Source organism: Panthera pardus, unplaced genomic scaffold, assembly GCF_024362965.1.
Source record: "Panthera pardus isolate Hobbes unplaced genomic scaffold, ASM2436296v1 HiC_scaffold_25, whole genome shotgun sequence".
Taxonomy (NCBI): domain Eukaryota; kingdom Metazoa; phylum Chordata; class Mammalia; order Carnivora; family Felidae; genus Panthera; species Panthera pardus.
In genome coordinates, this window is record NW_026526821.1 from 89,575,371 (window position 1) to 89,600,326 (window position 24,956).

Sequence of the window (24,956 nt, forward strand, 5' to 3'; positions counted from 1 at the left end):
TCAACTTCCTGTGCTCGTTGCCCGCCCGCTCGTGCTGAATCGACCGCAGTTCCTCAGTGGAGCTGGAAGTCCTTATTTCCCAGCCCCACCTCCATCCCCAAAGGGAAACGCCCCCTGCCAACCTCGCAGTGCTGGCCGTCCACTGGGCTTGTTTCCTTCGCGACGGGATTTCCCTTTCTAACCCTTGGGGCAGCTGCAGCAGCCAGGTCCTGACCTCACCGGAGCAGTGGCCTAAAAAGGCTCAGTCGTCGGTCGCTGCGGGTGGGGCCCGCCACGCTGCTTAATAAAAAGAAGCCTCTCTCGCTCTACCTCCTCTAAGCGCCTCGGGCCTGATCCTGGCCGCCGCCTGGGCGCTGAACTTGCTTCTCAACCGCTTCTACTAGTCCAGTGCTTCCCAAACTTGAGCGTGCATCACCCCAAGGGCTTGTTACAACAGAGCGCCGGCCCCACCTCCAGAGTTTCTGCTAGAGTAGGTTTGGGGTGGGGCCCCAGAGCTTGCATTTCTAACAAGTTCCCAGGTGTTGGTGATACTGCATCTGGGGACCACAGTTAGCCAACCACTGCCTCTAGCTCAATGCTTCTGCCAGAGAGAGAGGCGCCCGCTGGGCACCTCCGCCACCGTCCCAGCTGCTCTCCCGCCCTGCGTGCTGTGTGAGGAAGGAACAACCCCGGCAGCACAGGGGGCTGAAGACCCGACACGGCAGGCTGGAAAAAACCAAACCAAACAAAAACCCTGGAAGCCTGTGGGTCTTCGGTGTCACCGGGATGTCATTGATCAGGTTCTACTGACCTCATTTCTTCATTCAGCACATATTGATTGAATGCTAAGTCTAGGGTTACGAAGGTGAAAAGACAAGGTCCCAGCCCTCCAGGAGCTCATAGTAACAGGGAGGGAAATGTGCAAACAATTACAATGCTGATAAGATAACTGTTGTAAGGAGGGGGGGGCATCAAACTTCTGTGGGGAGTAGGTGGAGCTCTGGAATCTGAGGAGCTGGGAAAAGTTTCATGGAAGAAATGGCATTTATGCCCAGACCTGCAGGATGGGTGGGAATTTGGCAGGTAGAAGGAGTAGCTGGAACCCTGGGGGTGGGGGTGGGGGGAGTGGGAAGGGGTTTCCCCAGGCACAGGGAATGAGCAAACAGAGACTGTCCAAGTGCAGGGTTCCAGAGGGAGAAGCAGTCCGGAAAATGACTGGCAGGTGTTGGGCTGGGCCTGGTTTCCCTCCCACCTCTCTGGCTGCTCCTTCTCAGTCTCTTTTGCTGATCCCCTGTCAACTGCTCTTCCTCATGAGCTGGTGTTCCCTGGGGCTCTGTCCTGGCTGCCTTTTCCTCCCACTTTCCCTGTCCACTACCGATGAGCTCCTCCACACCTGAGGCCTCACTTACACTCTACTCAGCAATGGGGTTCACGTGTGTGTGTGTTTCCAGCCCAGGCCTCACCCCCTCAGCTCCAAGTGGATGGCTCCAGGTATCTTTCCTCCCATACTCTGTATTGGTGAATGGCGCCAGCATTCATCCAGTTAACTAAGCCAGAGGACTTTGTGAAACAACCCTCTCAGGTAGCTGGTGAAGAGTTATTTGGCACAGTAAATTGCTCAGAATACAGAAAGATGCCAGGCTCAAATTCTGAGTCTGCCATTTTTTAAAGTTTATTTATTTTAAGAGAAAGAGAGAGAGGGAGAGAGGGAGAGAGGGAGGGGCAGAGAGAGAGGGGAGAGAGAATCCCAAGCAGGCTCCGTGCTGTCAGTGCAGGTCCCAACTCGGGGCTCGATCTGGGGAGCCGTGAGACAAAATCAAGAGTCGGATGCCCAACAAACTGAGCCACCCAGACACCCCCGGAATCTACCATTTACTAGCTGAGTGACCTTGGGCAAGTTACTTAATCTCTGTTTCTTTATCTGTAAAATGAGTTTAATGATAATACCTAGTTCACAAGGTTGTTCTATGGATGAAACAATAACAGTTGTCATTTATTATTCCCTATGAAGAAACAAAAAAACTAACTGATCACAAGTAGTGCTGTCCAGAAAGCCCTAGGCCAAGTACTTTACTTGGATTGTCTCAGAAATGGTGAGTACCTTGTCCAAGGTCACTCTGCTAGCAAATGGCACAGCCAGGTCTGGAACCCAGAATTCTCTGTCCCTAAGCCACCTCTTCAACCCAATTGTCACACGGTCTGTCTGGAGATTGTATAACAAATGGGGAAATGCTCATGTTATAACGTTAGTGAAAAGAGGGCAGAAAATTGTGTAATCAGTGTGCATACAACTGTTATAAAATTTAAAAAAGGAAACCGATCTACAAATAGAAAAGGCTAGAAAGAATTATAGAGAATGGTTAAACGTGGTTGTATTTTGGTGATGTCTGTCTTCTAATTCTCTGTATTTTCTACATTTTCTTTAATATATATAGTTTTATTAAAACAAAATTACTTAAAACATTAAACATTCATTACAGTGACAATTGCAAGTCCACAACCTGTTCTCATGTTTGATTGAAAATTACACTAAGTATCTCTTCTCAGTTTTAGACTTACTTCCCTGAACAGAAACTCTTTAGTCCTCTGTAACACGGGAGTAGGAAGTAGGTATTGCAGCCATATTCCCCACCCACCCACAACTGACAACCTGGCCACTGGAGCAGACTGTCAAAATAGGGCCTGGGAGGAGGAGGGAAGTTCCAGGCAGAACCCCGGCTTCTCCTACCGCCTAGGGCTTTCTGGACAGCGCTACTTGAGATCAGTTACTTTTTTTGTTTCTTCTAAATAGCCGGCCGAATGCTCTTTTTCCAGTTCTGGCTGAGTTGTTAGCTTCAGCCGGGCAGGGATGCCTGCCAGGTACCTGGCTCTGTGAGCACCGCCCAAACTGGTCAGGCCAGTCCGCCCCATGGCTGTTTCTGCCAGAACTTGCCCGCGCGCGCGAGTGTGTGTGTGTGTGTATGTGTGTGTGTGTGTGTGTATGTTAGAGACCCACCCTTCTCTCCAGCAACCCAGGTAGGTGGAAGGCAGCTGCGGGCACCAGCCTGGCAGTCAGGCCAGATGGGTGGAGCTGAATTAATCTAACCTGGAATTTCAACTTGGCCTGCACAACAGGTGAGGGGAAAAAAAAAAAAAAAGCAGCAGAGTGAACGGGCAGTTTGGCAACTTGGAAATATTCTTGTGCCTTGTCCCTTGTCCCCTGCCTGGAAAATAGCCCGGGGTGACTTCTCAAAGTGTCTGCACCGGGTAATGGGGCTTGGTTGCACCACGGCCCCCTTCATAGGCTCTCCGAGCCCCTCCTGAACGTTGTCCTCCTCCGTTACCCTCCGCGACGCGCCCGTTCCCCCTCCTCTGGGAGGCAGGGCGGGGGTATCGGATTAGTCTTTGTTTTCGACGCGAAAGAGCCGAGCGCGGCGCGGGGGAGGCTCGCGATGGCAGGGCCCTGGGGTCCGCCTGAGTACGGCGCTCGGCCGTGACCCCTGCGAGGGTGTCCCGTAGCCGGCCCGCAGCCTCTGCCCCCGGGTACCCTTTCCTTGCCGGCCAGGCTGACTCGGTACGCAAACGCGCGACGTCCCCCATTGTCCTGCCTCGGAATGAGCGAGCGGCAGCAGGGAGAGGGGGGTCAGTCAGGCCCGGAGCTCAGGGCCCCCGGGGGCTCCGGGGCCGTCCCAGACCTCTCGGGCCCGCAGGGAGCGGCAGGAAGTGGGGACACCGGGGCCGGCTCGGCCGAGGGCCTAGGCTAGGAGGTCCGCGTGCCCCACCCCGCGCGGCCCGCCTGGGCTGCAGAAGCGCGGGAGGGCGGGGGCCACTAGCCTGAAGGGGGCGGCAGGGTCCTGGGAGGGCCGACGCGGGGGTGGGGAGGTACTGCAGGTGCAAAGGCGCGGCGGCCGAGCCGGGCCCGGCCGCCACCCGCTCGCAGGCTGCTCGCTCCGTCCCCTCCCCCTCCGCGGGAACTCCCCCCTCGCGCAGCCCCCGGCCCGGTGGAGGGGGCGGCGGGGCCGGCGGGGCTCGGCGGGGCCGCACGTGCGCGCCCTCCCGGGCGGGGGAGTCCCCGGGCGAGCACGTGCCGCGGCGCGCGGGGGGCGGGGAGTCCCGCGGACGCCTTCATTGCTGCTGCTGCCGCCGCGGCCGCCGCTGCCTCTTCCTTCCTCCTGCGCCGTCCCCTCCTCGGCCCGGGCGGGGGGCTCCGCGCGCCCAGCTCGGCCCGGCCAGGCGCTCCGTGAGGCGGGCGCCCCAGGCGGCGGCGGCGGCCGCGACGGTGGTGGCGGCGGCAGCGCGGGCCGGGAAACTTTGCCCCTTTGTGCGCTCCGCCCCGGAGGCGGCGGGCAGGTCGGTGCAGTCGGTGCCTTTCCGGCTCCGGGGTGGGGGAGGGGAGGCGTGGGGGGCCCGGCCCGGGGGGGGTGTGTGGGGGAATGGGGGAGGGGACGGCCCGGGGGCCGGCCGGGGGGGGCGCTACTTTGTTGCGGGGGACGGGGCGGGGGTGCTACGGGTCACAGTGTAGCGGAGCCGGGCGGGGGCGGCGGGGCGGGGCGGGGGCTGCGGAGCCGCCAGAGCCGAGCGGCCGAGGCCCCAGAACAAAGGAGCCCGAGCGGCGGCGCGCGCGCGGCCCGGCCCGAGCTGGAGCGCGCCCCCCTCCCCGCGCCCCCTCGTCGGAGCGGGCCGCACTCCCCAGTCTGGCCGGCGGGCGGGGGGCGCGGCGGGGCGGCCGGCGCGGGCTACCCCGGGCGCGCCCCTGTCCAGGCCGCTTCCGTGCCGGGGGCGCTCGGGCAGCCCCGCTGAGTGAAGCTCTCAGCAAACTTTATTTTGAAAGCTCTGCTCCCTTGGGGAGGCCCTAGCGACCTCCAGTGAGGGGTGTGTGTGGGAATTTTGGTGAAACTCTCCCAAGCCCGTGGGGGTGGGGCGGGGGACAACTTTATTAGACATCTCACCTTGACCACCCCTTTAAATTCGTTGAGCAGGTTCCCTCAGCACCCCATCAGGCGCTAGGCCTCCTCCCCCAGGCAGGGAGCGGGTGCTGGTGCGCCCTGCCAGAGGTTCTGGCAGGACTTCATTTGAGCAAGCCCTTTCTCTTCCCCCATTTTCTCTCCTTCCAGAAGCAGGAAGAGGTAACATGTGAAAGTTGTCCCTGAGCCTCAAGTGATGCGCTTCCTCTTTCTGTCTCTCTTTTAGGCAGCGCTGCCTTCTCCATCATCCTGACCCCAGAGGACAATTACCAGGAGGAGAAACTCCTCACCCTGCCCAGCCCCCACCACACACTCACCTGCTCACCTCATGCCTGGGTCCAGGGTGGGTGAGGGTGAAGAACCCACCCAGTCAAGATGATCCCTTCTCTGGGGACCGCTGCTGGTGTCCTGCCCCAGATCCTGGGCCCCAGCAGTTGGGAGAGTGGCCCCCAGCTGAGCCCTATCAGACTGCTGCAGAGGAGGTGAAGAGGGGTTGAGAAGAGGCACCCATCCTGGAGTCTGGAGCTACTTGCCTTCACCCGCGTACACTCTTGACTGTTTTAGGAAAGAAGGACCTGGTGGTGGCCTTTGCAGGCAGGCAGGAAGCTGGACCGTGGCTTTACTCTGGCACCTATGCCCCTACCTCTGGCAGCGTCATGAGCCAGTTTCAGGTGCCCCTGGCAGTCCAACCGGACCTGCCAGGTCTTTATGACTTCCCTCAGGGCCAGGTGATGGTAGGGGGTTTCCAGGGACCTGGGCTCCCCATGGCCGGCAGTGAACCCCAACTCCGAGGGGGTGGAGATGGGCGAAAGAAACGAAAACGGTGTGGTACTTGTGAGCCGTGCCGGCGGCTGGAAAACTGCGGGGCTTGCACCAGCTGCACCAACCGCCGCACGCACCAGATCTGCAAACTGCGCAAGTGTGAGGTGCTGAAGAAAAAAGTGGGGCTTCTCAAGGAGGTAAGCTGGCCCTTGTTTGGCTACCCTGCCCTTGCCGTGAGGGTGCTGTCCTCACAGGGTCTTGCTGAAGACGGTTAAGCCCAGTCTACCATTCTGATTCTTTTGGCCTAACTTTCACTGGGGCCGTGTGTGGGAGCTGTCTTGCTGACAGTTTGTAAGAGAGTAACCACGGAGCGGGGGTCTCCAGCTAGCACGCTCCTCTCTGATGTTTGCATTTGATGGAGGACATACCCAGTCTTATTTCTAGAAGTTGTTTTGTGTGTGTGTGTGTGTGTGTGTGTGTGTGTCCTACTTGAAGCCTCAGATGTATTTCAAGGTCACACCAATGCTTGGGTGGCATGGGAGTGATGGTGTCAGGTAAGGGGTGGATTTGGAAAGAAAGATTTGGAGTGACAGGGTGCTTTTGTGCTGCCCTGATGAATGGGATGTTTTGTTTTTCCTAAACCTTTTCTCGAGTACCACCGTTTTTTTCAGAAAGCAGGAGAGCCTATTAGAACTTGAAATTTAATGACAACCCATGATTTGGGTTTCCCTACTGGACTGAGGACTTCTTGGGGTCTAAGACTTTTCTTTATCTCTGTGTTCTCAGGACCTGGCTCAGTTCCTTGATGTGTAGTCGGCACTCAGATACTAATTGAATGAATGAATGATGTGCTTTTGAGACACTGTCCAGCCCGGGGAAGAGTACTGCCTTCATTTGGAATAGGGGGATGGAGGGAAGAAAGGAGGAGTGGGGACGAAATGAAAGGGGGAAGCAGAGAGGTAGTGACCCTGCACTGGCCATCGTTCCCTTCTATTCTGGTGGCTGGCTGCCAGCACGAGGTTGGTGGCAGCCTCCATAGCGCAGAGTTGGCAGAAGTAGGGCCGAGCGAAGTTGAGCAGCTCGGGAGAGCGGTGTAGCGGCTTGAGGTCGCTCCAGGCAGCGGAACTGGCGCTGGACAGAGCCGGAGGCCTGCGCTGTCTGTAGGGCTCCTGTGCTCCGCCACTGATTTGTCCAAGGGCTCAGACAACTCAGGCCCCCTCTCCGGGGTTGTCTTCTCCCCGGGGAAATGGAGGGGTTGTGCTTGATGGCCTTTGAAGCCCTTTCCAGCTGGGCTGGGAGCCGCCGCGCTTCTGAGGGCTAGGGCACCTGTGGCTTCGATGGGCTGGCGGCTGGCGCTCGGGATTTCCCTGTCCGCTGAGCGCCCAGCTGTGCCGTGAGCTTGGTGGGGCTGTGGTCCTGTGGCTGGGAAGAGAGCTCCAAGTGTTGGGGGCAGGGAAGTGGGTGTTGCTGGGATGTCTTCTGCCCCTTTTCACTTTCTCTTGTCCACTCCCTGTGGAAGCTGCATATAGCGGCCCAGGACCACAGACTCTGTGCTCTGTTTCCCTGGTCTCTGATGAAAGCAGACATCTGGATCACATGTGCAGCTCCCCCTCACCCACCCCCCCCAGCTGGGAAACAGTGTCTGGTCCCTGTATGTTGCTGGTGTTGTGGGGAGTTGGCATCCTGCTGGCCCAGGGCCCTGTGGGTCACTTCTGAAAGGGAGCAGGGGAAGAGCAGGGGTAGACTTCACTCCTGGGCATGAGATCTGGTGTTTTGGAGTAAGGAAGAGTTGTTCGGTCTACTTTTAAAGCTTGGTTCCTCTGCTTGCTTCCTTGAGGCGTCCATCCCATCTTGCCACCCTCTTTGTTTCACTCCACTCTTCCCGTGATCAAACCCGAGGAGTAGGGGGGCTGAGCTTTCTGAACTGGGTGTTCCTGGAACTAGAGGACATGGTGAACTGTGTTTAAGATTTTCTTATGGCACTGATGCGCACATCTGAGTGAAAGGGGCAGGGAGTGAGGCCAGTGTCCTGTCATCCTCCTGCATAAGCTGCTGACCTGGGCTGCTTGGTGATCATGGTTAAGATACAGGGATCTGGGTTGGCTGAGGCTTAGACACAGCCCTGCTGAGAGATCCATATCCATGTAGAGCTCGTCGGTGATGGCTGCCCATCTCAGCCACCAGGGTCTGTGGCTGGTGGCCCGTGGTGTCCCAAGACAGAAGGACTACACACTGGTGTATAGACCAGCGCTGGCCCGCAACAAAGTTCTTTGGTTTCTAGAGAAACCGTGGAAAGGGGACAATGAAGTGAACTTTTTTCTTAAAACTATTTTTGACTTGTTTTAAGGATAGGGCCTTTCTAACTGATGCTCAAAATGCAGTATCTTTTACAATTCGAAGGTGTTGGTAGAAAGTAAATCTATTTTTTTTTTAAATCTTTACTTGGTAAAATATAAAATGGTAACTAGTGTCTACATCCACAACTTTTTTTATTGGTCCGTGAAAGCCGAAAGCAGGGGAACCACTGTCCAGGCTACACTGCATTTAATGAATGTATCTCTGGCGTAGTCGCGGAGCCAAGAAATGCCCCGAGAGGCTCTGCCTGAGTGAGTCCGAGAGAACCAGCCCCAGGGGGACTGCTGGGACCTTAACCATTAGATCAGAGCAGCCATGTCACCATGTCACAGGAGAGTCCCAGGACTGGGGAGGTTGGGAAAAGGGGAGACATGTTACTGGCATCAGAGTGGGTTTTTTTTTTCCCCCGGCTCAGGTATAGGACTTTAGAATTTGGCCCCGATTCTTCAGGTGGGACAAGACACAGCATCCAGGAGTCTCCTCAGAACCAGTCCATCTCCTTGCATCCCTGCTCCCTGGCATTTCCTCTTCTAGGCACCTTTTCCCTCCAGCCTGTCTCCACCTCCCCCTGCTTTTTTGAGCTGACAACTGCTTTGTGTCATTCTGTAAGGGGGAACGTTATCTTGGGTTTCTCTGCTCCTCACTCTTTTTTGCAGCGTGTGTGTGAAGGGGGAGGTGCTGTGGAGCCCCTTCACTCAGAAAAGAAGTTCAGCATTTTAAGACTAGAAACAGTTCCCAGGGAAGGGCCCTCCCACCAGAACCAGGTGACTGCTTCTCTGGGACCAAAAGTGAGGTAAACACCTTCAAGTGGTTTATTCCTGTACCGTGGTCTTCCTTTCTAGTGGCAGGAAGAATTTAGATCCTAGGCTGATGTCTGAGACTGTTAGACTTCACATTCTTTTCACCTGAGTGGTGGCTTGTAGCACAAAGAAGATGTCTAATTAGAAGATAGGACGTGGTGGGTATGGAGACAAAGTAGGCCTCAGACCCCAAAGTAAGCCTTGTGCTGCTTACTGTCTTGAGCGTTGGTTTCTCATTCGTCAGATGGGGTAACTTTTCTCTGCAGGGTTGTTGTGAGGATTAATGGAGATTAAAATATGCATAGTGTCTGGCACATAGTAGGTAATCAAAAGGCAGTGACAACACATTCCTAGAACATCTAGGGAAGATGGCTGGGAATTAGCCTCAACTCTGCGGGGGTGGAGACGGGTGAAGAAACAGAAACAGTGTGGTACCTTCACACATAAATGATTTTGCATTCATCTCTAAGTCGTAATTGTAAAGATATAATACAAATTAGGTGTTTATCTCAAGACATCTACTAGCTTGCTTATAAAAGAACCATGGAGCCAGGCAGAAGGAGGGAAGAATTTGCCAGCCTCTCTGCTGAGGAAGGAGGTTAGACACCCAGGAGCAAGGAGCTGCTGTGGTCTTGGGCCTTCTTGGGCCTTCTTGGGCCTGACTGAGAAATTGCTCATGGGTGAGCACCTGATAGGAAGGGTAGGAGAATAACTATGGAAAAAGCAAACAAACCCTGTTTGGAAAAACGTGTGTGGAAGGTTGGAAGCATGACTGAGAACATTGTGGGTGAAAAATGAAGAGAAATGGGAATATATATAGTGTGAAAACACCATCTAGCTCTCAGCCAAGTGGATTTAGTGGCTGAAACAGCTCTCTATTGCCGTTTTGAGACAAGATACCTCAAAATTGGGGATCTCTCAACAATACCAGAGTATCTACCGATTCTTGCCTTTCCTGTCGGTAGTCCAGTGTTCCTGAAGACAGAGGCTGTGGGGAGGGATGCTTTCAGGCTGGCACCAGTTCCCACCAGCAAAAGGGAGAAGTAATTGGTAAGATAGAAGTGATGAAATTCTTTAGAGAAAGGAACCCCATCTTCCCCCTTTGTGAAGCCAGAGTGAAGACTGGGCAAGGAGCGGCATTTACCACAGACTTCAGAAATCATCTTTCAAATGCAAAGAGTTTTTAACCCCAGGCCCATAGACTAAAAGGGAAGTTAGCTGGAAGGATGGGATTGCTCTTTAAAAAGGAAATGCTGACAGAACAGTCCTGAATGGTGCCCCAAGGAGGAAGGTGATGGGACTGTGGGAGAACTGAGCCATCTGTGTGGCTACATGGGCTGCTGTTGTGTGAGCGCAGATGGTGGAAGACCATGCTCCTTATGTGGAAAGGGGGTGTGTGTCACGGAAGGCAGATTGAGGAGTGGCCTGACCCCTTAAGAGGAGTGTCAGGAAGTACAGTGGCCAGAATGTGCTGAGGCTGGTGGAAAATACTCAAGACAATAAACGTCTTTTATATATTCCCGGCGAGCATGAGAAGGAAGTGTAGGCTTACAACTTCGGGTACATAGCTGGTGACAGAGAGCAGCCACTGGGCCCCTGTCGTGTTGGGAGGAGTGAGCTGGGGAAAGACCGCAGCGTATGTGGTTAGGAAAGGAGGGCCAGCCAGCTGCCTTAACCTGAGTCTGAGCCATTCACTCCCTGCCGAACACCTTCACATATGCTCACAGAATGCCAATTTTTATGCAGTTATGATGGTTGAAAGAGGACTAAAAGATCAGAGACAGGCAAAAAGTCCAATTTTTCAAAGAGATTTTGGAAACGATAAACGCATAAGCTTGACGTTAATTTTGGACAGCTCTAGAGCAGATTATTAGAAAGATGGTTTGGGAGACTAGAAAGGCAAGTGATGAGCCTTGGGAGGTGGGGGTGTCCCTTTGGCTTTCTATAAAGCAGTTCAGCCAAATTAATAAATCTGGATTTCTGCAAATAAATGATGGTATCTCCTGCAGCTTCTTGGACAGATCAGAGGGTCGGTTTTTGATTTAAAGTCATCCTGAAGAGAGGGCACTGGGGTAACTGCGCGTTCAATCTTTTTATCAACCACGTGGATCAGGGATTCCACATTGTGATCCCCTGGGTCCCACTCCCAGGGATTGATTTAACTGGTCTGTGGTGAACCCAGTTGGGCTGGGGCACCCCAGGTGTATCTGGTGTTTAGTTAGAGTGGAAATTCTCTGATGCAGTTGAGAGACTGAGGTTATGGGCACCGACCTGGGCTCTTCTGCAGAGTGCTTGCCTGAGTCTTAGAGTATGTGAACGACCATACATCCTCCTTTGCTGATCAGTGGACCAGCAGCATGGACATTGCCTGGGAGCTTGTTAGAAATGCAGAGTCTTGGGCCCTATCTAGGACCTCCTGAATCAGAATCTGTACTTTTACCAGATTCCCAGGTGATTTGTATGTCCATGAGAGTTTGAGGAGCTGATCTGCAGCGCCTCTGTGACTGGGAGAAGGGGATGGAGTTGGAGAAGGGGCAGAAGTCAGTCTTGATGAACAGGTAGAGAACTCCAGTTGCCAACAAGAATAAGGAAGATGACTAATCCATTTCTTTACCTGCAGGCCAGGGAGACAAGATCCTCTTGAGATTTACTTCAGGTTTATTCTTGTTCTTCTGGTGCCCATTATTTTGTAGTCTAGTGAGTTATCAATAAAACCCTTTAAGTGTGTGTGTGTGTGTGTGTGTGTGTGTGTGTGTGTGTGTGTGTTAGAATAGTCAGGAAAGGGCTCTCAGAAGATGTCTGCTGCTAAGCAGCCTGACTCAGAATCTTGGAGCCCATGAGAGAGTAGTAGTTGGTGGTGGTTGTGAAGAGGAGACGTGTGTTTATAGAACCTTGGGTCTTATGGGAGGGTCTGGAGACTTATGGAGGAGAAGGCATGTGTACCGTCTTCAGAAGATGTAGGTAGGGAGTAGTAGGTGTGTCAGATAGATAGGTGGGTGGGGTGGCGTGCTTATGGTGGCAGTGCAGGTATTAAGTTGAATGGTAGAACAAGGGGTTAAGGAGATTGGGGCAGTTTAGAGCAATGGGCTCCAACCAAACTTGATGGAATGTAATCAGGGTACATCTAGGGTATTGTGCTTGTTTAAAAAGAGAAAATGCACAAGCAAGGAACCCTGGTTTCCTAGCAAGTAAGAAGAGCTGAAACTCTAAAAGAGTTGTTGACAGCCTATCTCGATCTGTCAGAGTGGCCACATGCAGGATGACTGAAGGAAATGGCTCTGCCGCTTGGAAATGAGGAATGCTAAGGTAAGTCTTATGTGAAAGAGGGAGTGAATTTCTATGTGTAGAGGGGTGTGCAGAACTTTTGGAAGTGCGTGGAAGTTATAAGCAGGGATATTGAACCTATGTTAGAAAAAAAAGAATCGTCTAGGGGCACCTTGCTGGCTCAGTCGTTGGAACATATGACTCTTGATCACGGGGTCATGAGTTCAAGCCCTACTTTGGGCATAGAACTTAATTGGAAAAAAAAAAGAGATAAAAGACAAAAGAATCATGTAACATTTACAGCTATTCCAGAAGTGGAGAGCCAGGCCTGAGAGAGGAGTGCATTTCCTGTACCTGTACCTGTACACGTCTGGGTAGAGGCTGGGTATTGACTGGCAGGGGTTTTATGAGGACTTTCTGTATCAGGTGGGACTTCTATGTTTGGTGTCTCTTGCTAAGACCGTAGAGTATAACATCAGGTCTGTTTTTGTATTCCTTAGACAACTACATTGCAGAAGAAACACCTCTCTTAGGCCGTAAAAGTTTTTGGTCAAGATCTAGACAATCGCAGACCTAATCGCAGACCTAGGTTGGAATAGAGTGTGAACTTTCTGAAACTTTCTGCCAATTGGTATGTGACTGTAGAGGGGTGTGTTTCTTCAGGGGAGAGGGTCAGTGATTTTGTGCAGATTCTCAGTAGTATTCATGGCCTCCCCAAATTTAAGAAATATGCCCTACCTGAGCTGTCCAGTATAGTATTCATTAGCCATGTGTGGCTGTTTAAATTTTAATTAAAATGAAATAACATTAAATTCAGTAACTCAGTTGCACTAGCTACTTTTCAGTGGCTAGTGTCTTGGGTATGGGACAGCACAAGATATATTTCCATTACTATGAGAAGTTCTATCGAACATGGAGTTTCCCTGTGATCTCTGAGCCCTCACTGAAATCTGTATCTGGGTTGAGGAAAGCGTGGTTTCTGTTGTCTGCTCTCAGAAGGATATTTTGGATTGGGATCCCTGTCCCCACCCTAAGGTAAGTGGTCAAGGGTGTGGAAATGAATAGTGCTTTTCCTGGCTTCTAACATACGCTGAAGCTCATTGCTTCTCCTTGAGGGCATGGGCCATGTTTTATTTACCTGCCATGGGGAAAGAATAACAATAGAAATGTGGTGGGGCTCCCCCATCAAAGGCTGTCTCTGAAGCTCCCTAGGGAGAAGTGGTCTCTAACGCCCACAGTCTTGACCAGCGGCCTTGGTGGACCTTGTCCATGTTTACATCTAGCCCTGAGCCTGTTGTCTCCTCTCAGCGTTGAGCCTCTCATTCTGGAGAAGGCAGTGTGGGGACCAGGCGAGTTGGAAGACCACATCAGGGGTCTCAGGAGTTGTCACTACTTCCACGCCCTCCTTCCCATCACTTCTTTGCAGCTCCCTTGTGGGTTGAGGGCAGATGCTCAGGAAGAGAGGTGTTAGAAAGGAAAGGCACCTCTTCATCTTCCTTGAGCTGTGCTGCAGCTCAGCTGGCTGTTCCAGGGAGAGGCGTTCAGGGCTGCTGCGTGGGCCTCTACCTGAGTGTGGCCGTGCAGGGTGGAGGCTGCTGGCACACCTGGAGTGGACACACCCCTCTGTGGCCTTGTCTCCTGGCATTTGCATAAGAAATCTGATAACCTAAGTTTGTATTGGTCTTTGAGGGAGGGAGAAAAGAAAGCGGGCAGGCAGCTCATTGTAGGGTGACTGGCTGGCCTTCCGGTGACCCCAGGTCTGGGGGTTGCCTGCTTGCTTCAGGTTGCACAAGATCTTCCTGCACTGCTGGCTCTGACCTGTACAAGAGCCAAGTGCAGTATGCCCTACCTCCCCATACCCGTCAGGGAGTCCGTGGACAGAGTAGTGTACCTATCACTGCTGGTCGGGCAGCAATTCTGGATTTTCCACATGGAAGGGAAATTATAGTGGGCAGAGTCATTTGGGGGTATGTGCCAGACTGCACTGTGCCCCATAGGCCCCCACCCCTCCTCATTACTGCCAGAGGAAGCCTCAGGAAGGGTGTGGAGGTGCCGGGTCAAAAACGAATACTGAGGCACTGGACTAGATTCTGTTCCACTTCTGAGCCATTCGTGCAGGAAGGACCCTGAGCAGCTTGCTCTTGACTTTTCTCTTTTTATTGATTGCTCTGCTCTTCAAGGGTAAGGATTCATGCCCCAGTAAGGAGTGGGGTGTTGGGAAGAGCTAAGTGCTAGGACAAGGAGGAGAGGCACCTTCCCAGAATGTTTCCTTGGTCCCGGGCCTCACAGCGTCCCCAGTGCGAGGGGGAGGGCAATTCCTCTCTCTGGCATCGGCCACAGTTTTCAGTGGTGGGGGGATGGGCAGGATGTCCTCTGCTTTGAGTTGTAGACCTGCGAGCTGCCTTCCCAGCCTGATTCAGAGAATTGCCTGGGACTGGCTGTGCGCAAGGCACGCGCGCGCTTGGAGCCTCAGCTGCGGGTAAAGAGGAGGTAGCGCTTACTCCGTCCTTAATGAGCTCACAGTCTGGGGAGGGAGACAAGCATGGAAACAAATAATTACAGTACGGTGTGTCAGGGCTATAAGAGAGGGACGCCTCCAAGGCAGAGATGAGCCTTACTTACCTTTGGGCTCAGTGGGGAGGGGAAGGGACAGATTCTGAGAGTTTCAGTGTAGCGATATGTGAAGGACAAGGGGGCTTCCAGGAGGAAGGGAGAAAGGGAGCATTGTCCCTGAGCTTGAGGTGTGTAGAGATGCTTCTTGAATGCTCATGGCTGGTGGCAGGGTGTGGAAGGCTGCGGACAGACAGCAAGGGGCCACCTGAGGGTGTTCCCAGGTCCTCCGGGTGAAAGGTAAGACGCGCTTTGTGTTAATTCCTCTTGGAAGTCTTCCACGGGCGCTATCCACAGGTTTCTAAACCACTCGGCATTCCTGTCCCACCTCTCAACCACCTCTTAAGGTCCGTGTTGTTTGCCTGGATCCTGGAACATTTGGTGGCCCAAGGCTGTTGTATTTGGGGTGGGGGAACCCAGATGCGGCTCGTAGACTGCAAGACTTTCTCACAAGCATCTAGGAGGGCGGGCAGGGTGTGGGCAGAGCTACAGCTGCTACCTGTTAGCTGGGGTGGGGGAGGGGGCAGGTGCATTCTGTTTGTTAGTATGGAAACTTGTGGTGGGGTTGTTGGCTGTTCTGATAGTATTCCCTCGGACATTGCTGGGTGCATGGGTTCAGTTTGTTTCGCTGCATCTCCAGAAGCACCTTTTCTCCTCCTCTCCTTCTCCTCCGCACACTGCACACTCCATCTCCTCCTCCTCCTCTTCCTTGTGATTGCTGTTGACACAGACTTCCGCTGCCAAAGCTAATTGTGAGGCCTGATCAGTGAATGAAGGCAAAGGCAGTTCCCATGACAACCGCAAAGAGTTTCAAATATAGGGGATGATGTGTGTGATGGGCTGCAATTACTTGGGTGGAAATTGATGCGTGGACACCGGGGACTTCAAACATAGGCTCTGAAGGTGGAGGGGGTATTGGGTTTCTTTGGCAGGATCCTTTGTGTGATGGAGAGGGAAGGAAACGAGGGTGTGACTCCCCCACAGTTGACTCCAGGTGCCTTCAGTGTGCGCAAAACCCCTCAGGGGCTTGGGGAAGTCACGACTCCAACCATTCTGGTTGAGGAGGCAGGACACCCAGAGGGAGAAATATCGGTAGCAAGTGTCAAATGAGAAACATTAGAAGTGCTGTCAGCTGGCAGAGGACTGGGGTAACCCTAGAAGGCTTCCTGGAGGAAGTGGGTCTTGAACTGAGCTTTAAAGGAAAGCTTTGTGGGGAATGACCTCATTCAGGACACGGCTATGCCAGAGAAGTCTGTCTACCTCCTGCCAACTCTAGAAGAGGTAAGTTGATACGAAAATCATAGAACTACACAGAGCAGCCCCAACTGTATCACTGCAAGTGAAGGGGTGGCAAGAGCCCTGCTCAGTCATTCTCTCACTGTGTGACCTTAGGCAAGGTGCTTGGCCATCCTGTAAACTGATTTTTCTTATCTTTAGAATGGGCATGAATAACTCCTGTTTCCCTGGTTTGTTTTGAGGATTAAGTAAGAGATGATACATCATGTTCCAAGTATGGGGCCCTCCAATAAGGTTGATGTTTGTTTGATGTTCCTGTACAGGCTCCTGAATCTATGTCTGGATGTGTCCCCATTCCCTAGTCTTTGTGTATCAGTGTGGTTTCCGGCCTGTGGGTATCCGTGTTCCTGAGATTCTCAGTATTGGGTAATTTGTGTGTTCTGAGAGTGAGTGAATCCATCTGCCTCTCCCCAGTGGGGAGGGCTGTAGCCCCATTCCTCTTGCTGGGAGTATAGTGGGACTGGGGTCATGATAGAAAGTGGGGAGGAACCCTCAGTCCCCAGGGGTCCCAAGTACCTCTGGGTTAGTCCCTGAGAAGACCAAAATGTAGAAAGGCCAATAGAGATGGGAGATAGTTGATTGTATTGTGGGGGTATGGCGCGTGTCTCTGCTGGGAGCATGCACCTTTGTGACTCCTTAGAGCCCTGGCATTCCAGTGTGGGACAGAGATGGGATGGGAGCAGGTGGACTGCCTCTGGGACTCTGGGCTATTCTAGAGTATCTGCAGGCTGCTGGGGGGTGGGCCAGGACCTGTGGGTGGGGTAGGACTGAGTTAGCAGTGGGGTGGGAGTGGGGGTCAAGCAGTCCAAATGGCTCTTGCAGGCTGGTGAGGAAGATATGTGCTGGCTGAGACTCAGCTGTAGTTTAGTTCTAGCAGGTCCTGCCCTCCCATGAGAGCAGGTGTCCCTCTGATCCTTGGGGACCTCAAAGGGAAGGTCAACCAGGAGAGTGGCATCTCCATTTCAGTGCCCAACCCCCTGTCTCTCCTCCCTCCTTGCCTAGAAAGTCAGCTCAGCACATTCCAGCTCTGTGCAGAGCCTAGTAAAGTGGGGAAGACAGGGCCCCCGCCCACGTGGGGAAGACCGCCGTGTAAATAAATAACTGCACTTGGTTGTGACTGGTGCTGGAGGAAAGCTGTGCACTGTGCTGTGAGGCCCCTGGAGGAATGGGGCATACTCACAGAAGCTAGATGAACTGGGAAAGCCTCAGAGGGAGGTGACAGTTGGATGAAGCCTTGCACCAGGCCGGGGGGTGGGGGGAGGGTGGAGAAGGGGAGGGGAACTGAGTCAAGGAGCAGCTTCAAGAAGTCTCTGAGGCATGAAAAACATTACAATTCTCAGACCCATAGTTTGAAGGGAAGTGGTTAGGTTCAAATGACCCTATCCCTTTTTGCATTTCCCCAGGATTGGCAGAGAGAGGGATTAAAGAACTGGACTGAGAAAAGCATAGATTGGAATTCTAGCTCACTGCCCACCAGCTGTGTGTTGATGGGCAAGTAACTTCTCTAAGTCTGCTTCTCCGTTAAAGATGAGGTTGTGTGTGGAATAAGTCCAATGAGATGCTCCTACAGCGTAATTGGCACAGGGCCTGGGACGTAGCAGGGGCTTGATAAACTGTGGCAGCCGCAGCAGCAACAGTATTAATTGTTACTGTCCAAGCAGTGTTAGTCACTCTTATTCAGCAGCAGACTGTGTATGGTGTGGGTGGGCGGGCCAGGGGTTCTGGGGACCAGAATAAAGGAAGGACTTCACTTGACTTGGCCAAGGTAAGAGCTACGGGGCGCAGAAGCCGTTTTCCATCTTGAGCCATGGCTCAGGACACTGCTCCTTGCCTTTACCTTGTTACCTGCCTTGGGGAGGAGCCCATGAGGGCTGCCCTTTATCCCCAGGGGTGAGGCCCCAGTGCAGTGCCTCTTTGGAGTCTCCTCACCAGAGGCCAGCTTTGCTCTCTCTCATCCCATTCTGAGTATCTCCTTGGGGCCCCGTGGAGGGCGCAGCAGTTGGGCATCTCTGGTGGAGCGGATAGCAGAACACATCACTGAAACAGGGGCTTTCACAGATCCTAACTAGTCCTACCAGTCACTTCTCCTCTGTGACCTCAGCTTCTTCATCTGTAAGATTCTCAAGAAGTAGCAGCTGCATTTCTTCATAGAATCCTGGCCGCGCATGAGTTAGCTACTGTTTGTAGTTCCATTTTACAGAAGAGCAAAGTGAGGCTAAGACAGGTAAAGTAACAGCACCAAGGTGCTGCAGCTAGGTCGTGATGGAGCTGTGAACCGAACCAGATGTGTGAGCACCAGAGTCTGTGGCAGTCCCCTTCCCAGGAGGTGGAAACTTTGGGGTGTTCAGCTACAGGGAGGAGATAGGGTGAAGCAGGGTGTGCTCAGGGATACCCAGGAAATTAAATCCAGGAGTGGTTTGTAAGACTTTGCTCTCCCCATTCTGTTCTCCTGCTGCCCTTTTAGTCTCCAGGGTGTTGTAGGCTTCAAAGGCTCAGAGTCCAGGAACTGGAGGCCAGAGTTTTCTGGGTCTGGGTCACCTCCCCTCCTCAGCCTTTTCTGGGGATAGAAAGTCCTGAGGTCTGGGGAGGCTCTGGGGCCTGGAGGGCCACCTTCATCCATGACCTTTCTGAGAGAGGAGGAAACATCCTAGTGGTGGTAGTGGTGGAGGAGGCTGTCTGGATGGGGTGGGGTATGTTCAGGCATGAGGGATGAGTGATCTAGGGTGAGCTGTGGGTGTTGGTGTGTATGGGGAGGGCAAGGCTGACTCCATGAGTCTGAGCCACAGGCAGTGTGGGTGGGCTTCAAGAAGTCTATTTTCTGAGGTGGGCGCTAGAGGGAGGGAGGAGGAGGACTGTTTAAGGGTTAAGAGTCTGGTCTTTAGAGCCAGATGAACCTGGCTTGGAGTCCCAACCCTGCTGTGTTCTAGCTATTGTCACCTTGGGTAAGTTCCTTTACTTGCCTTGCCTTGTTTCCTCATCTGCAAAAATGGGGTAAAGGTTCATAGTGCCAAGGCTTTCTTCTTCTTCTTGGAAGATTGCAGAGGCTGTCACTCCTCCGGCTCTCTTCTCCTAGCACCTGGCACCGGCCTGGCTGCCGCCGGGATGAGGCAGTGTGCTAGTGTTCCTGGGCTTAGAGAGTGGCTGGAGGGGGAATCCCACCAGTGCGCCCCAGCTCGACCTCAGGCGCAGTCTGTTATCTCTGACCCCGGAGATGCAGGAGACGCCCTGGGTATTACCTTCAGGGTCCCCTACTCGGGAGGAAGTGGGGTGCCCCGGGATCCCCGGCAGGCCTGGGAGCGGCGGCGGCAGGCCTGGGCAGCAGCCAGCGCAGCTCCGCGGCACCCTTGGCGGCGCCCCCGCCTCCCGGCTGGGCAGGTCCAGCCCCCGGCGGCCCTGCCCCCGCCCGTCGGGCCACGGGGATTGGCTGGCGAGCGCGCCGCCCCCTCCACACAAGCCTCGCCGGCGGCGGGGAGGGGAGCCAAGCCGGCAGCTGGCCGCCGCCTCCTCTGCAGTGCCTCCCTCCGTGTGCTCCGGCGGGGATAATGGGAGGCCCGCCGGCCGATGCACCAGAGGAGGCCGGCCGAGGTAGAGCGGGCAGGGCGGGGAGGGACGAGGCCAGACAGGACGCAGGAGGAGGGGCAGTGCCCTCCTGGATCTCTGGAGGGTGGAAAGAGGAGAAATGAAAACAAAAACACAGGAAGGCGAATGAGCAGATCCACCGAGAGTCTGGGCGGCAGCTGGAGGCAGGAAGATGGTCCCTGCTATCCTTTCTTTCCGAGGCCCCCTCCCTCCCATTCTCCTCCTTCCCCTGCAGTGGTGCTGGGGGTGTGCAGCAGAAGGACTTTGCTTCTTTGCTGGTGTCAGCCGGGCTCATCAGTCTCTCTGGCTTCTTTTGCAGGTGGAAATAAAGGCTGGTGAAGGAGCCGGGCCGTGGGGACAAGGGGCTGCTGTCAAGGTACCTTGTGTGTGTGCGTGCGCGCGCGCGCGCGCACACGCGTGCGTGCGTGTGTGTGTGTGTGTGTGTGTGTGTGTGTGTGTGGTGGGGGTGAAGTGTTTGACTGGATTGGATAAAAATAAAGGGTCTCCTCTGGTGATCCCTTAATCTCCCACTGTGTGTGTAGCAGCAGCTGAGGGGGAGGGGTGGCGGGGGTGTGGGCGACCAATGAATTCTCAGGCCTGTGTGGGTTTTGTTTGGATTCTTTTTGCTTTCTCAGCTGGATGGTTTGGGTGCAGTTGGGATTGGGTTTGTTGAACTGTTTTTTTTTTTTTTTTTTTTTAAGACATGCAACCCACTCCCCACCCTGGCCTCTGGAAATCTCTCGAGAATGTCCCTGGCGCTGCTGGGTTGGTTAGCATCCAACCTGCAGAAATCCCGGGGGGGGGGGGGGGGGTTCAGGGGGAGGGGGGATTGTGCTTCTGTGTCTGAAGCTGATAGGGTGTCATTAGTCATGCTGCTGTCACCATGGAGATGGCTGGAGATGAGAGGAGGTGGTGGGGGTGAGGATATTTTGGGTAGGGTGGGGGCTGATGCAATATCATGACTGGGAATCCGGCGGGCGGCTGTTACTCTGTGCAGATTGGTGTCTGGGGGACTGGGAAGGGAATGTTACCAGGTGCGTGGGAAGCAGAGAAGGGGGCATTGAGCTTCTCCATGTGATCGCCTGAGGGCCAGGACTCGGGTATTTGGGGCAGGGCAGAATCTGGTGGGGGTATCAGCCATTACTAGGGAATACAGATGTTCCTCTCAGATTGGCAAGGACCAGGATCAGTAGGTTTCCCTGGGCTTTGCCCCTCTTTTCAGGGCCAGGGACCCGCTGAGTGTTTGGGATTACTCAGCAGTATCCTCTGCTGGCCCAGGGTGGAGAAAACTGAGCAGGAGGCAGTTTCATGTGGCTGCCTCTCAAGTCCAAGCAGAGAGGCTGGGGAAGGAGTGCTGGGCAGGAGCAGTATGGAGGGGACTTCTCCTGGGAGGGAGGGATCCTGTCCCTGCCCCTGGCTCAGCTCTTCTTTCCCCTTTGGCCCATGGAGCCTATGGGGAGCTGGGGGAATCAGGTTGCTTGGGTAGCAGGTAGGCGAGCTGCTGTAGTCCCTGGACGCTTTTAGACTTTGGTCCCTGGAAATCCTCCTCCCACTTCCTGGGAAAGCTGTGGGAAGCTCTGTGGAGGTGCTGGAAGTGGCACCCTGCCGCCTCACTGCCTGGGTGGGGACGCTGGCAGGGAGGGGCTCTGCTTCCCCACGTGGGATGGGGGCTCCTGGGTGAGGCTGCCGGGTGGATCAGGAGCCAGGGTGGTTCCCTGGACTCCTCCCAAGGAACTTGAGGCAAGGAAGTGCTTAGGGGAGGGCATAAATTTTGCTTCTGAAACCTGTTCTGGGGGAAGAAGAAGAGCCAGGTGGCATTAGCTCCCCTGGGGAGCTGGGCATGTCTTGGTGAGGCTGGGAGTAGTGGGTGGCCCCTGAAGCAAGCAGAGGGTGGTTGATACTGGCGGTGCTGTGGGTGGGGAGGAGAGAGCTGTGAGCTCACTCGCTCTCTTCTCCGGAGCAGAACCCCCGGTTCCACCTCCGCTTCCTTCCCTGGCCTCCCACTGCTGACTGGGGGAGCTGTAATCACCGTGTGTCCTATTGAGGGCTGTGGGCACAGAGATCATGGAGTGCACCTGTTCTTCCCCCCACCCTGGGGAAAACAGGACAAGGGGATGAGGACAGATGGGCTCAGGGCAGGGGGCAGCTCCCTCCTTCCTCTGTGTCTCCGGCCTTGTCAGCCAGAGCTTCCCTCTCTGCTGGGAGGAAGGACTGCTGGCAGGTTTGTTTACTCCCCGAAGCACCCCCCTCCTGCCTAGTGATGGCTTCTCTTCAGCTCTTTCCAAGTGTGTTCTCCGTTTCTCCCTGCCTGCATTCTGCTGGCCCTGCAGTGCTGCTGGAAGCTCCCAGCCTAATACCTCAACCTTTGGTGTTGTGGGCATGCGGCAGAGGCTACTTGCAAAAGCAGAGGAAGCCTTTCAAACACGTCTTCCTCCTTCCCTCTTCTCAGAGCAGGGCCTGAGCTGGCTCGGTTTTTAAAGTTCTGAGATTGTGTCTGTGCTTGTTTTTATTGTTGAGTCGTCTGTCTGAGAATCCTAGCCTCCTCTTGGCTCGGCTTGGGCATTGCCAGAAAGCACTCAGATCTGACCACCCGCCTGCCAGCCCCTTTCCTGGTGCTGCCTTTCCCCCACATGGAGTTTTCTTAGGTGGCCAGTTGGGTGCGGTCCCACATACCCAGATGAGGCAGTCTTATCAGATCCTCTTCCCTCAGCAGGTTGTGGTGTAGGAAGATGTGTCTGGTGTGTGAGCTCATTCTGAGTTCAGGCCAAGACTCTGGGACATGGGACGAGGGGGTGTCACATGTCAGAGTCTGTGCTCCCATAGTATGGGTGTGAGATGGGTAAACTTCATGGGTGAATGGTATGCAGCAGGAGGTGGGAATGTGCTCATCTGCTGTGCGTTCAGTCCCGCCAGAGTTTCAGGAATATCCATGATGTAGGGTGTGTGTAAGTGATGCCTCTCACAGGCATAGAGTTGAGCTTGATAAACGCAGTTTGTCATTTAACTGGCTAGTACGTTATGTGTGTGTGCCCATGATATCCCGAGGAACATGCCATAGCACACACTGTTGCCACCACCTCCTTCTTGGCAGCCTGGACAGGAGTGAGTGCCCAGTGCCGAGAGCTCCAGGCCACCCTGCTTTCGGGCTCCCACGCTGCTCCCACGCTCTGCCCCATGGGAATCCTCAACTGGCTGAGGATGTCTGGAAACTATTTTGGGACTATGCCCGGGATCTCTGCCTTCTGTCTCTCCTTTGGACCACTGCAGAAATCCCCCTTTGTTGAGGATTTGTGATCCACACACCGTGGGTGATTCGTACTAGATCTTTCTTGCCTGCTCTTCCTATTCTCCAGCCACTTGTGAGCGTCTAGTGGAAACTCCCCCCCCCCCGCCCCCCCCAGGTAAGTTTACAAGCAGCAGTGAACTTGGGGAGATACAGAAGTAGGCGAGTGCAGGAAGCGAATGGAGCACAGGGGACTTCAGAGTGGAGTTTGAGAATGGAGAGAGTGAGGGCTTCCCCCACCCCACGTGATAAGGACTGCAGTTAGAGTCTCAGAGCCCCACCTCCTTAGTGACCCCAACCACTTTTGAATGTCCTGGGAAGGGAGAGGACATTGCAGGATAGATGTGTGAGTGAGCCGGAGGGAGAGCCTTCCTGCCTGCCAGGGCACGGGGATCACAGTGAGGGCTCTGGTGGCCCTCTTGCTGGGCTTGCTGAGGAGGAGCCTGGGCTCTGGGTTCCCTCCAGCTGCTAGAAATGGTCTTTATGGTCCTGCCAAGTCCCCTCCCTCCCCTCCAAATCCCCTCCCTAGCAAGGGGTTTGGCTGGCTGGAGGTGGGGGCGGGGAGCATGGGGAGGGGCTTTGGTTTGGCTGAGCTTCCGGGTCTCCCAGTTCTCTTTTTCCCACCCTGACCTCTTGGGCTTTTGGCCTCATTTCCTCTCACACTCTCGCATCTGGCAGTCAGCTGAGGACTCCCCCTTGTTCCCAGCATGTGTGCAGCTTCTGAGAAGGAGGTGACTTCCTTGGGGGTTAGTTTAAGAAGCCTTTGGGGAAATAGGGGACAGGAATGGCTCAGAGGGTGAGAATCTATTGATTATCATGCTATCCAAGAAGGACTGTGACCCCACTCACTGTATCTCCATTTTTTCTTCCCTTTGTCTTTCAGTGTTTATGAGCATTTACCATGTTCTAGGTGCAATACTAGATCCTGAAAAAAAAAAAAAAAAAGAGAAATCATTATTTGATCTTCACCATATCATTGGAAGCAAGAGACATTGACTAAATCACCAACACTCATAACTCTGAGGGGGAAAACCAGCATTGGCAAGTTTTGTTTTTTATGTAGTAAAGGCTTTTGATTTTTGTGTTTGGGGCTGTGAACTTGCACATGGCTGACCAACCCCTTCACCCCGAGCTGTGCCTAGCTCCTAGCTCTGTATGTTTGCTTTCATACTGGCTCGGTGGACCTCAAGGGACTGTGCAGGAAGAATCCACACACCAGCCTTGTTTTCAGTAAGTTAGTGTTTCCGGGATCTGGTGCTTACAGATTATTAGGGTAGTGGGGTCAGGAATTGAACAGCTGGGAAGAAAGCTTAGTTTTGAAAGCAAAGTGTTGGGTATGGATGTGTTGGGTTTGAGATTCAGGTAAAGCAGAATTGAAATACTGTGTCTGCACATCCTGCCTTGAACCCTGAATTGCCCCCTACTCAGTGGGAGTGTGTGGGTCTTGCAGCCCTTCCTGCATTGGGGTTCCCATGGAGACCACTGGCTGCGAAGAGGAAGCTGAGAAGTACAGTTGTCTGGTTTCTTCTCCTCTCTCTTCCCAACGCTGCTCCGGTGTCTGGGTGCTGTCATTTAGCTTGGGGGCACTTAGTATCCTTGGACTTCCATTTCCTTTATGAAATGAAGGGGTTACCCAAGTTAGTTTTTCTCAAACTCAATGTGGCACAAAGTGCCAGTTTTCTTTTTCTCTTAACACCCAAAATGTTGCAAATGGAAACATGGTCCTACTTTGTACAAGGAGTTTGCAGCTTGTGCCAGGCATGGCTCACCTTGGGAGTTCACCATTCAGATTGGTCTGTGAGCCACTGGATGGGGTGTGTCCAGTGGACATGCTCTTGCATGTTGCAGCAGGTTCATATCGCTATGATGGCTTTAGGAGTTGTGGACTAGTGATAAACAGTTTATGGGCCATACCCTGAACTGCATTACTTCTCAACTTTGCTTCTGAGAGAGCAGAGGGTCTCTGTTTTGACCCTCTCCCCCCACTCCTTTCTGGACATGACTTCCCCTCTTTTCAGTACTGTTCATCTGGAGGATTCTTGGAAGAATAAAGATCTTGCTATCCCAGAGATTCTTCCTGAGTAC

General features: G+C 53.9%; 1 protein-coding gene across 6 annotated transcripts in view; it reads left to right on the forward strand.

Moving 5' to 3' along the window:
* Positions 1 to 2,967: 2,967 nt before the first annotated feature.
* TET3 (tet methylcytosine dioxygenase 3) overlaps positions 2,968 to 24,956 on the forward strand; it is a 105,485-nt gene continuing 83,496 nt past the window's right edge. The window contains exons 1-3 of one of the 6 annotated variants that reach the window (XM_019442087.2): positions 2,968 to 3,093; positions 5,149 to 5,881; positions 19,908 to 19,964. In XM_019442087.2, coding sequence (XP_019297632.2) covers positions 5,579 to 5,881; positions 19,908 to 19,964 — 360 coding nt within the window. In that variant the 5' untranslated portion in view covers positions 2,968 to 3,093; positions 5,149 to 5,578. Of the gene's footprint in view, positions 3,094 to 3,420; positions 3,533 to 4,090; positions 4,309 to 4,713; positions 4,831 to 5,148; positions 5,882 to 19,473; positions 19,595 to 19,907; positions 19,965 to 24,956 lie in introns of those variants that run through there. The other 5 variants (XM_019442106.2, XM_053890836.1, XM_019442114.2 and 2 more) reach the window with 5 other exon arrangements.